We start from the raw sequence: 13,495 nt of genomic DNA, 5'->3' as shown, positions 1-13,495 counted from the left end.
TTTGTTTATGTAGGACCGCCTGGTACAGGGAAGACTTTCCTCGGCCTGAAAGTTGCCGGTGTTCTACTTGAAAATCAGAAAGTCTGGAATGAAGATAGACGACCAATATTGGTGGTGTGCTACACTAACCATGCATTGGATCAGTTCCTTGAAGGAATTTTGAAATTCACTGAAAAGATTGTAAGAGTTGGAGGGCAGTCAAAATGTGAAAAGCTTTGTTCTTACAACCTCAGAGAACTGAGAAAAAAATATAAGAAGTTATTGTACAGGTATGTAGAATTTCAAGTTCAAGCCATTAGTAGACTCCATGTTCAGTATAATAAGTTAGTTCTTAGCAGAGTTCAGACTAATATCTGTAAAACACTGGTCACAGATCACCAGTGTATTCGTCATAATTATACATCGGATTTATATAAAAATGCATGTTTTGTTTACTTACACACATGACATGCAAAGTTGCACCGAAGTACCAGTATGTTCCACGTTCTAAATCCATAGGCCTGTGTGAAGTTTTATAGTGTATAGTTTTAAAATTATTTAGTTTTCCAAATGTTGCAATTATACAATAAATTAAGGTAAATCTTCTTCCGAATATTGATATTTTTAATATGAAATTTTCTAAATACAGAATAATTTAATATATTTTGCAGGATATGATTATTTGTTGATTTTAAGTTACTTTCACAGCTTATTTTCAATTTCTTTTTTTCTTTTCTATCTTTTATATTTTGTTTCTGGTTTTAATCGTGATGGGAATATAATGGTGAAACAGTGCGCAGTCTCGCCCGTTCTCGTACTACGTGATGACGTCACACGGGAAGCATTGCGAACTCTCTCGCAGCTTGCTAGCTTAGCTTAGCTTAGCTCAACTCCGTAAGGTTTTGGAAGTGGAGTAGGTTAATTGATTATGAATAACAAGAAATCAGAACCAAATATGGCATTTTATATTACTTGTTATTAATTAAATACTTTAACTTTTATTAATTCTGTATATTTAAAACATAAAACAATTTTAAGCACAAGAGGTGGATACAGTCACCCCATTCGGAATTTAAAATAACAACACGCGTCAAAAAAAATCTGAATCTAAATTTAAAAAATAATAAAAAGTTCATCAAAATGTAACAATTCTTCAGTTCGTATACAATAGACCTACATATTATAATTATTTAACAGTAAGTAATTGAATTATTGACACAACAGTATAATTTGTGAGATAAAAATAACTATAAAGCTACCTACTAAAAATAATTTTACATTACACATTCAGTTTATGACAAATGGGCCGGTTTCACCAACCTTCACTAAGGTTTTAATGATACTTTAATTTATTTACTGACTCATCAAATCATTTTTATATCTCACCAACCATCTTTAGCCTAACGAACCAGTAAAACTATCATTAAATTTAGTGATAGAAATGTCCGTCTTTAAATTTTTAATGATTCATTAGTTCCAATATAAAATGGCGGAACGTTTCAACGCAGAATTGTTAGGCCTATATCGGGAACTGCTCGAATATTAAGAGTCAGATGAAGATAATGTTAACCATTTATCTTTCATCGTATCATTTAAGAAAGGATCATTTAGAAAATTTGAATGACACAAAAATTCACGAAAGATACCGCGTCACGAAGATCGTGGTACTCAAAATTTTAGGAGAAATTGATCATAGGTTAGAATGTCATAAAAACAGCTGAGACAAAGCTGAAACTAGTCAACTAGGTAACATACAACTGAATTTTTATTTTAACACATGAAAGTGGTTATTATAACTATACCTAAGAAATATTAGTAAATTAATACATAATATGCATTCAAATATAACGAAACTTAATTGGTATATTAACTTTCATTTATTAGACTTATATTATAGCTAGCGATAAGATATGTTTGCACTGGCTTTAAAACAGACGCGAAAGAACTGGATTCATGGATTTTCTTTCCAAAGGAAATTTCATTTCCAGCAGGATAACAACCCCGTGTACACCGCCATAAACGTTCAAAGACGGTTCACGGAAAGGCATGAAAAAGAGGATTGACAAATATCGAGACAACCCGCCTCAAAATCCAGATCAGTTGTGGGATCAAGTTCTAGCTACCTGGGAAGATCTCGCTGAGGACCAGAACTATTTCCGCGATCTGGTGGACTCAATGCCCCGAAGATGCCAGGCAATGATAGACGTCGGTGGCATGTGGAAAAGTATTAGATCCACATGTGTATTTTTTTATTTTTCTTTAATTTGTTTGTTTATATATTTTGTTGTATTTCGGGAAGAAAATTGATCTCCCAAGAGTTTTCTTAATTCTCCTAGTGGAGCCAGAGTTGCGAAATAATTCGTTTCACTACAAAAAAAAAAAAATTAGAAAATGAAGAAAGATAACATGTATAGAAATTAGTTACGTTAATAAAAAATAGTTCTCACCGAGAGTCCAACTCGGGTCCTACGGTTGATAAGGAAGCATACCAATGACTGCTCCACCAAAGAGCCGAGACGTAATATGAGTTACGAGGCATATAATAGGTGCTCGGCTTGAAGTCTAGGGGGACAGCGCATATAAAAGTACTCGTCAAAATCGCGGTCAAAATTTCACATTTCCACTACCAAGAGACATAACAAAACTGTTTTATAATACTGTACACGATTTGTGATATAGTAGACCGTGGTTTCTTATAAAGATGTTCTGATATAGTTATGAAAAATTCATAGATCGCATTTATTTATCCTTAATGAGCCATTACTTACTGTTCATTAAATGTTAAGAAAATTTGGTTGGTGAGCAGCTCGAATTTTAGTGAATCCTTAAATATTTTAATATTCTGTAGTTAATGTTAGTTAATGTTTCGTTTGAACTGATTTACTGAAGATTGGTGAAACAGGCCCATAGACATAGTTTTGCTAAATGTACTGTGGTAATGCTCAAATGCCACTGTGTGATGTGAGTTATTCCAAGTACATCATCGATTTAAAAATGTGTCACATTAATAGCATTATTGATACAAGAATAACATTCAATATAATATACATATATAAACAAAGAATTAACCCCGTGCACGTACACACAACAGCTGTTTGTTCTGTTCCTCGAACACTGCGGTGCGAATTAGCGCGCCGCTTCTGCTTCCCAAGTGACGACATGCGCAGTAGAAAACGAGTTTGAGTCAACCGTCTGCTACACCATTATATTCCCACCACGGTTTTAATAAGGTATGTTTCGTTTTCCTTGCTTATGTATTATAAATTATGTAAATTATAAGTCATGAACATTGTAATTGGGCGTTGTCTCTTATATTCATAAACAAACAAATACATAAATAGTGCTATATAAAGATATTTCATCTGTTGTGACGTAACATAACAAATCAGGCTTAAACATGCATATTTTTTTAGATAAATACTAACATACCGGTATACATAATTGAAAACATTGCCTTTCGGTAACATACAGTTTGAGAGATCATAAAAAAAAAAAACATAGGATGAATATTGCGTCACCATTCTGCCAAGTATTGTCTGGATCAACTTAGAAGAGAGCTATCAGTGAGGTTGTAAGCCTAAGCTTGAAGGAGGCCAGTAATTCCACTTGCAAAGTGGAAGTATTGCTTGTCTTAATTTGAATTTACATTAAATAAACATCTTTTATTAGTTTTAAATGCATGTTTGAGTACATATTTCTCTTTAATGGTATGTTTAAGTGTATATTTTTCTTTAGTGACATATTTTAGTGCATATTTCTTCGATTTTAACTGCATATTTGCATTCATATTTTAACTATATTTGGCATAGGCACCAACTTTGAGGGGACAGAACATTTTCTGTGTCACCACCCCCAATAAAATGGATAGAGGGCTTCGTTCCACTTCTTTGTCTATGATTCACATTTTTTCAGTTCAAATCTATCAGGTACCGGTATCGTGATCAGTCAGTAATGGTCATAAGTAGGGTCCGGATTCTTGTGTAATTATATATTGTATTCCTATACTTATAGACTACTGAAAATGACAAAATGTTGGCGATTTGTGGTTCTGATATGGTTACAGTTGTTTCATTTTACATATTTTTAGTAATATTACATGTTTTACATATTATGTAAAGAATGTAACATTTTTGTGCATTATTGAGTTTTTAATTTTTTTTAATAAATTCGTTTTATTTTTTCAGAGTAAAGTATTGAATTTTCTTTCATATATACTTGGAGATAAATACTAACGTCCCTGCCCATAAAACTGTAGTACATGATGCTGGTAAAGAGGGAGGGCCTGGAACTGACGTCGTTATGTTCTGACTACAACTTTAGAAAAATACTTCAATTTCTAAAGCTGGCTTAAGAGAATAATTGTTTTAAAATTAAAAATGAACATAAAAATGGGCATTCCAACCTTTTGTATGTAAAACACAGGATTTCGCAGTAACTCAACTGTATACATTTACTCTAATGCTTTCTCAGAATCTGGGAAATTAAAATTATGGTTTATTTAACAACGCTCGCAACTGCAGAGGTTATATCAGCATCGCCGGTGTGCCAGAATTTTGTCCCGCACGAGCTCTTTCACATGCCAGTAACCTACTGACATTAGTCTGTCGCATTTAAACACACTTAAATGCCATTGACCTTGGCCGGGATCGAACCCGCAATCTCGAGCATAGAATGCTAGTGCTATACCAACTACACTACCGAGGGCAACCAGAATCTGGGATGGTCAGTTGTGCTGGTCATTTAATTTTGTTACAAATTGAAAGTAGGTTATTAGAGGGGTTTGGGTCGGGTGTCAGATAAGTCAAAATACCATTATGTTTGCGACACAAAAATATTTTTCTAGGAAATCTTAAGGCACAAGAAAAAGACTAGATTGTGGCAGCTATACAAGGGGGTGGAAATGACAAATCGACTTTCCAGACTGCATCTTCCCACTTCAACTGATCAGTTAAATTGTGACGACATTTTTTGTGAATTTAATGCACTAATAAGTAGTGATTTTAAATTACATATTTTATTACATATTTCCCTGATATTTACTAAATTTTTATGCACATGTTTCGCACTTTGATGTTACATAAAAATCCAGGGCCTAGTCATAAGTATTACCAAGCAGAAATGATAATATGGAATTAATAGGTAATTCATTTTACAGAGATTTGACTTGTAGATCCTTATTTGAATATTTTGATTTTCAGAGACTCTGATGACTTTGATGGGAGCGTACGAACTAGAATGTTAACTGGTGTGAAACTAGGAAGAGATATTCATGAGAGAATGGAAGAGATAATCGGGAAAATCAAAGGCATCCAGTTGGATCTGGAGCTATTGCAGAACAATGCTGGTATTATTTCAATAAATTGTCTCCATTCTATGGAGGCAATGGACGATACATCTTTCGGATGCTTCAGAGGGAGATTTCCAGAAGAAAAAGATGAGGTAGTATGCATGCATAACTCCAAAAGAACAGCATTGTATTGTACTGGTATTGCATTGTATTTATTTACATTCCATGGAATTTGTACTTCACTTCACAGCTTGCATATGAAACATGTAAAAAAATGTAATAGTACTACAAAGTCTTAATTTATAGTCACAGTCTAGTTTAAATATGTACAGAATGGTTTTGCAATATACTAGTACAACACAATGGGTTAGTATCAATACTCCGTAAGGCAAATGTCAGGTAATCTATGGCGAATCCTCGGCCTCACCTTGCCACATATCATCTCGCTATCATCAATGCCATCTACGCTAAAAAAAAAGTATCGATACTTCATACAAGACAGAAATATTCATGCAGCATTGTTGAATGTCATAGATGCACCTACAGAATAGAAGGCGTGAAAACTTAGGTATTTCTTTAATTTGGCCCTAAATAATTTTATGTTTTGAGTTTCATTTTTTATATCCATGGGGAGGCTATTAAAAATTTTTACTGCCATATAACGCACTCCTTTTTGATAGCACAATAGACTTGCCAATGGAGTATGAAAGTTATTTTTTTTCGAGTATTTATGCTGTGAACTGTTGAATTAGGTACAGAGTTTTCACAATTGCATAAGAGGAAGATTATTAATGAAAAAATATACTGACAAGCCATGGGCATTATTTGTAGTTTTTTTGAAAATTGTCTTACACGATTTCCTAGATTTGTCAACTACTATTATTTCTAATTACTCTTTTGCGTAGTAGGAATGTACTGTCACTATTTGTAGGATTTCCCCAGAATATTATTTCAAAACTCATTGCCGAATGGAAGTATGCAAAATATGTTATTGCCGAGTGGAAGTATGCAAAGTATATTGTTTTTAAGGTATACATATTTAGTACCTCTTACATAGATCTAATAGCAAAACATACTGAATTTAGTTTGGGGGTAATTTCTTTAATATGATTCTTCCAATTTAACATGTTATCTGTTTTAAGCCAAGAAATTTGGTTGTTGTTGTTTCTGTAAGGGACTTGTTGTTAATTATTGCGATTGAAATTTGCGAGGTTGAATTTGAACAAGATTTAAATTGGATTATCTTAGTTTTATTACAGTTTAATACTAATTTATTGACTGAGAACCAATCACATATTTTGAGAAGAATTGTCTCTGTAAATAAAAACTTTTTCAGCAATCAGCTAGCTTAATAAAAGATGATATACGCTTACAGGAGCTCGCTAAACATCCGACTGCCATTGACTCCTTGCTTCCTGCCAGCAATACTGCATGGTCAAGCAAAATAGAGAATATTGAGGGTGCTATACTTGGAATCATAGCTCACATGCGTTACAGTTGCAAAGTATAGGACTAAAGGTATGGTCACACGTTGCTACTTTTGCAGCGCTGCAGTACAAAAAAACTGCGCAACTCTCGTACTGCGATATGTGAACAACGGTACAACCCGAAAAGTAGAGGCTGCCTAACCTGCTGCTCGCTACTTTTTCATACTGCGCGCAGCTTAGAAGTAGCGACGTGTGAACAGGGTTCTTAGGGTTGCAGTCGCAGCATTTTTGATATCGGTTTTGTTGAAACTTTTGCTGCAGTTGCGACCATTGTTGCCACCCAAATGTGCCAATGATACTTTTATTCCTTGGATATATTTTAATGTAAGATGTGATGAAAAAAAATTATTTGGAACAGTTACTAAATGCACAACACAGTCTGAGTATATTTGCTGACGATATAATTCATGTTTTAAATTTTCCGTAGCGTAGTTTCAAACAGGAGGGTTGCCAGCATTGATTACGTGAATATGCTGTTGGTTATCATTTAATTATATAGGCGTTTTTAAAAGCTAATAGTAAAAATAATGCCAATTTCTGAATACTAGTTAGGACAGAAAAGCAAATAATAGATAAGTAAGCTTTCGCATGAGTTTCTTAATAATGCGAACATAACCACAAAATGTATATTGAGAAGTCAACACACGAAGATGGAAACCTGCAACATGACTGCGGCTGCAAAAGTAGTGCCTTGTGTGTGAACAGACTCGCAACCTCCAGTTGCAACTTTTGCAGCACTCGGGTTGCGCAGCACGAAAAGTAGCGTACTTTTGGCTTACGTGTGAACACGACACGCAACTTTTGCAGCTGCAGTACAAAAGTTGCGCAGCAAAAGTAATGACGTGTGACCGTACCTTAAGTTTCACTAGAAGAACGAACTATGTCAGGCTGCAAGTGACTAAAGATACTCTACTCAGATTTTTAATTGTAAAAAAAAAAAAACAAAAAAAAAAAATCTTTAAGTCCAAGAAAGGAGGCAGTGCGCATTATCAGACATACAACGAAACAAAACTAATTTCATTACCTCAACTAGTCGTTATCTTGTCACCCAAGTCGCACGTGTTCTGATCATGCACACTGCCGTCTTTTTGGAACACAGTGACGGTGCGTCAATAAGGGCACAAGAGCACATGAACACCTTGTTTCCATTAATGCACGACTAGTTTTATTATTTAATACCGTATTGGCGTAGTGGGGATGTATAATATCAGGATCAAGTATTTTAAACTTCCCGCATCTTGCATAAACTTCTTATGTAAACTTGGCAACATCGTTTACGTACATGCTCTTTTCAAGAAGGTTACAGAAATTTCACGCATGCCCGGGAGAAAATTGTCTTTTGCTGGCCGCTTATGCCTCGTCAAGAGCACAAAGCATTAAGTGAACAATGAATCTATCCTACAGATGTCAGATGCATCGATGCCTATCGTTTACGTGCTATATCTCGAGGAGAAAATTTAATAAGTCTGTATTTTAGCCTGCAGGTGTCAGCATCTCACTGTCGGAACATTTACTTTATGTGGATGTGTGTACAGTGCTGCTACGAGAGTGTAGTTTGTGAATTACTATACTTTAGTGTCTGCATATAGCATAGTTTGGCTTTCAAAGACGTGCTGGCTGAATGTGATGGTGGTATGAATTTAAATATCTGTATGGTGGTGTATATTATTTAAGAATAATATTTACTAGTATGTATTTACAGTAATCAATCTATGCGAATGGGATTACAGTACTGGTATGGGCTATACTGTATCAGTGTGTTGTGAATCAAAATACAGTATATTACTGAACATACGCTTTTGTAAATCGTTTTATGTACAGTGAAACCTGTTCAAAACGGAACCTGAATAATCCGGAATCCTGTCTATTTCGAAACAATTTATTGGTCCCGGCGAAATTCATATGTATTATGTGTAATTTTTTCTGAATAAAACGGAAACTGTCCAATGCGGAAACGGAAACTGTATTCTACTGTTCAAAACGGAAATAATATTTTCGACACACTACTTTATAATGTAAACTATATTTTGAAACAGTATGTGCTTTCAAGGAATGTACGAAATACATAGGTCACTAAGATAAGTTTTTTTGCAAAATTTTTGAGGGTGCGAGGGTGTGTTGGCCTGGTGGTCATAAATTTTATTACCCTATTGACTTGGCAGACTAGTCCCTTCAAAGAAATTCAATGCCTCACCCCTGTATACTGTCGTAGCTGGGTAGAATGCAAGTCTATTAGTGATTTCGCGATGAAAAAAAGTTGCGTAAAAATTTTGCACTATCATTAACTGATGAAGTAAAAGTTATCGAGGAAAATTAGAAACGAAGCATATGGAAAATAACGTTGAAATTTAGGAATGGAAAACTCAGGTGTAACTGAACACTTTAAAAAATAAAGGCCGTATCATAAGTGAGCGGCTTGCAGTCAATAATGGTGACAAAAAGGAAACAAAACAACTGGTTACATAGAAATAAATGAACTGTTGTGAGAGTGGATTCTTCTTGCCCTTTCAAAGATCATGCCAATTTCTGGATCTATTCTGCAATGCAAACCCTTGAACTGGCAAAGAAATTAGATAATCCAGAATTCAAGGCTTCTAATGAATGGCTCCTAGTCCAATTAAATAATGTGTTGTGATATACAGTACAGTATTATAGTATAGGGTTATATATTAAATTTAGTGTAATTAATAAACATTATAGTGTTTAATGAGTGAGTTACGATACAATTTATACAGGAAATGAGATTTTCATCAAGATCATTCACCAATTAAATAAGCTGATTTAATGTCAGTAGTGTTAAACGGATTATTTTGTAATTCCTACAATTTGCGGCATGGCATTTTGTTTTTCATTTATACAAATGATAAAATATTCCATTTTGACTTCACACCTGAATAACACGGAAACCTATCCACAACAGAAAAAAAATTAGGACCATGTCACTTCCGTCTTGAACAGGTTTCACTGTATTAATTTTTAACAGACGTAAACAATGAACTCTGTTCAAGTAATTTTGAAGAGTAAAGAACTGGGTAAACTGGCTTTCCAGGAAAAATTGGAAATAAAAAGACTAGGTTTCATTATTATTATTATTATTATTATTATTATTATATGTTGCTTTGAATTTATATACGGTTTTTTCGACAGTGAAACATTGGAATCATGACATTTCATATTAGGCTAAAAACGTACGATTTCAAATTCTCTTCGATTTTGGAACACAAAATTGTGAACACACATAATATTTTATCGCGAGCCGCCACTGCTGGAACATATAAAATATCTGTGCAACAAAACTTTTTTCTAATTGTCACTGATTAAAGTCTTCTTTTTTTCTGGCTTGCAGGCATTTGTAGAATGGCTGCTCTCGCAGATGGAGCTTGAAGATGCTAATTACACAGAAGTTGAGCAACAGACTGAAGCTGAAACGGACGAAGTAGAAAATAATATTGGTGATGAGGAAGAAGAGGCTGCAGATGAAGTGCAAGGTAGAATTGCTCGAGATGCACATGAAGGTTATGATCTTGAGGTGAAGAATGTTCAGGGTAGCCTTAAATATGCCGCCAGTGTGCACTCTTTGGAGGGTAGACAACGTGAATTGAGAAATGTGATGAAAGAAATGCATGCTAAAGGGAGAGAGAATCCTTCTGTGTATGCAAGGATGGGGTATCTTCAAACATTGCTGGCAGACGTTATTCATAAGCAGGAACGTTTGCAGCAGAGGTTGAATCAGAAGGTGAAGATTCTGCAAGAAGGAGAGATCCAGAGGTTGCTGAGGTCAGACAGAATATGGAGACTCTCTTTTAACAACCGGTGGACTTTGTACAGGTATGAACATTGTAAATGTCACTATGATATAATCATATAGGCCTAAATATGACATAATATTATGCATTCAAATAGAGAAACGATGCATCTGTGTTCTCCTTTTATTGTTATACGAAATATACAGAGTGTTAATTAATTATGGAATATTGCTGATAACTTTTTTATATATTCATTTCACAAATATATATATATATATATATATATATATATATATATATATATATTGTGACAGCGACGTGAGATTCGAACTCACGACCAGCGTCCCGCAAGAAAGCAGATCGCGCGGAGCACTGAGGGATGGCGCGCGGCGGAGTAGTGGGGAAAGGGGCCTACACGCGAGGGGAGGCTGCGCGCGCAGCTGCTACTTAACGCAGTGAATGGGGAACGGACCTTCCCGACTCTTCCAGAAGTGCGTCGAAGTGGAGATATCCAGATAATTCTCTACACACCTGTAGAAATTTCTCGCAACTATGATTTTGCTATAAAAGAAGAAGCGCCAGCGAACTCGAGTAGTTTTTCAGTTATTCAGTCAGTGAGTAAGCGAGAGCAAGCAAGCCAGTCTTGTGTACCGGAGTTCAACTCGAGTGTGCGTCCGCAACTGTATCAGCATCCGAAGGCCTGAGTTCGAGTGCAGTGGACCGCAGTTGGAGGGACCTGAGTTCGAGTGCAGTGGACCGCAGTTGGAGGGACCTGAGTTCGAGTACAGTGGACTGTCTCTGAAGGTCTGTGGTTCGAGATACTGTGAACTCTAGTGACTGAGCTAGAAGAACTGTGAACTGAGAACTGATGGTTCTGATTTGTAAATAGTGCTTTGTAAATATTAGTTAAGATTAACAGTTCATTGTTGCTCGTACTAGTCCAAGTAAATTGTCATTGTCGTCGGTGGAGTGCTATAACGAATACTGTGTTGAGTCAAAATCCAATTGTTGACGAGAGCGTTTAAGGCGAATTGTAGAAAGGAATTATTGTTGTGACGAATAAATTACATTGTTGTTACTAATAAAATTCACTATATATATATATATATGTACATACAGGCCAGTTTCTATCTGATGCTTTTCCAATTCACTGCGGGCTAAAGCAGGGAGATGCACTATCACCTTTACTTTTTAACTTCGCTCTAGAATATGCCATTAGGAAAGTTCAGGATAACACAGAGGGTTTGGAATTGAACGGGATACATCAGCTTCTTGTCTATGCGGATGACGTGAATATGTTAGGAGAAAATCCACAAATGATTAGGGAAAACACGGAAATTCTACTTGAAGCAAGTAAAGAGCTAGGGTTGGAAGTAAATCCCGAAAAGACTAAGTATATGATTATGTCGCGTGATCAGAATATTGTACGAAATGGAACTATAAAAGTTGGAGATTTATCCTTCGAAGAGGTGGAAAAATTCAAATATCTCGGAGTAACAGTAACAAATATAAATGACACTCAGGAGGAAATTAAACGCAGAATAAATATGGGAAATGCCTGTTATTATTCAGTTGAGAAGCTTTTGTCATCTAGTCTGCTGTCACAAAATCTGAAAGTCAGAATTTATAAAACAGTTATATTACTGGTTGTTCTGTATGGCTGTGAAACTTGGACTCTCACTTTGAGAGAGGAACAGAGATTGAGGGTTTTTGAGAATAAGGTTCTTAGGAAAATATTTGGGGCTAAGAGGGATGAAGTTACAGGAGAATGGAGAAAGTTACGCAACGCAGAGCTGCAAGCATTGAATCCTTCACCTGACATAATTAGGAACATTAAATCCAGACGTTTGAGATGGGCAGGGCATGTAGCACATATGGGCGAATCCAGAAATGCATATAGTGTTAGTTGAGAGGCCAGAGGGAAAAAGACCTTTGGGGAGGCCGAGACGTAAATGGGAGGATAATATTAAAATGGATTTGAGGGAGGTAGGATATGATGATAGAGACTGGATTAATCTTGCACAGGATAGGGACTGATGGCAGGCTTATGTGAGGGCGGCAATGAACCTACGGGTTCCTTAAAAGCCAGTAAATAAGTATATATATACACACACACATACACATACACATATACAGTAAAACCCCGATAAGATGCTGTTCAAGGGATCCCGTGTAAACCGTGTATTAACCGGGATCGCGTATTGAACGGGTATACTAATTTTTACTTATATACAGTATCTATTAACATTTTTCTTTATTGAAATACATGATTCATGAAAGGTAATACAGTATTACTGCATTATGTAATTACTATACTGTACGTCAAATACATTTACAATGTGTACCGTACTTAATTCTTTCAAAAAAGGTCATTTATAGTTGTTTGCCGTATGCGTGTTCTCCAAGTCATCCAAGTTGCTGCTGCAGTGATTGAGTCGCGATTTTTTTATTATTATCCTTAATGTCGTTGATGGGATTCCTAATGAATCAGAGAGTTCTTTCTGATTAAGAGTACTGTTTTCATCGTATTTTCTTAAAATTTCCAATTTCCCGACACAGAAAGCACTTTTCGTTTAACACTCATTGTAATCACACTTACAGACACTTCAATACACTAAAGAACAACAAACTGACCAGCAAAAATTTCCAGAATTTTATTATAGCCGAGTGAGGAATGTTATTTGAGAAAGAGGGTTAGCAAGAGGGTGGGGTATTGTAACTGTGTAGGCTTTAAGCGCACAGGTAAGGAGTCTAATAAGAGAGCGTAATGAGAGGGTGGCGTATTGCACACACAGTATGAAGGATTAAGTGCGCAGGTATAGGGTCGAATACCAGTACTTTACAGGTTAATGACACCATAAATTCAATGGCCAAAATGTTTCATTGCTGTTACATTGCTGAAAAATACATCGAAAATATTCCATAAAAATAGCGTATTATGAGGGACAAGAGTGCAACAAATGGGGTATTTTATAAAGGCATTATATATGAAATGT

At 35.5% G+C, this 13,495-nt stretch overlaps 1 protein-coding gene across 2 annotated transcripts in view; it reads left to right on the top strand.

Moving 5' to 3' along the window:
• Window positions 1-13,495, top strand: part of LOC138693065 (NFX1-type zinc finger-containing protein 1-like) — a 129,432-nt gene that overhangs the window by 19,341 nt on the left and 96,596 nt on the right. For both annotated transcript variants that reach the window (XM_069816638.1, XM_069816647.1), the window contains exons 5-7: window positions 14-269; window positions 5,178-5,418; window positions 10,100-10,581. In XM_069816638.1, the coding sequence (XP_069672739.1) occupies window positions 14-269; window positions 5,178-5,418; window positions 10,100-10,581 (979 nt within the window). The remainder of the gene's footprint in view (window positions 1-13; window positions 270-5,177; window positions 5,419-10,099; window positions 10,582-13,495) is intronic.

Source organism: Periplaneta americana, chromosome 2 (assembly GCF_040183065.1).
Source record: "Periplaneta americana isolate PAMFEO1 chromosome 2, P.americana_PAMFEO1_priV1, whole genome shotgun sequence".
Taxonomy (NCBI): domain Eukaryota; kingdom Metazoa; phylum Arthropoda; class Insecta; order Blattodea; family Blattidae; genus Periplaneta; species Periplaneta americana.
Note: the sequence above shows the minus strand (reverse complement) of the source record. Positions and strands in the feature narration are given on the sequence as shown.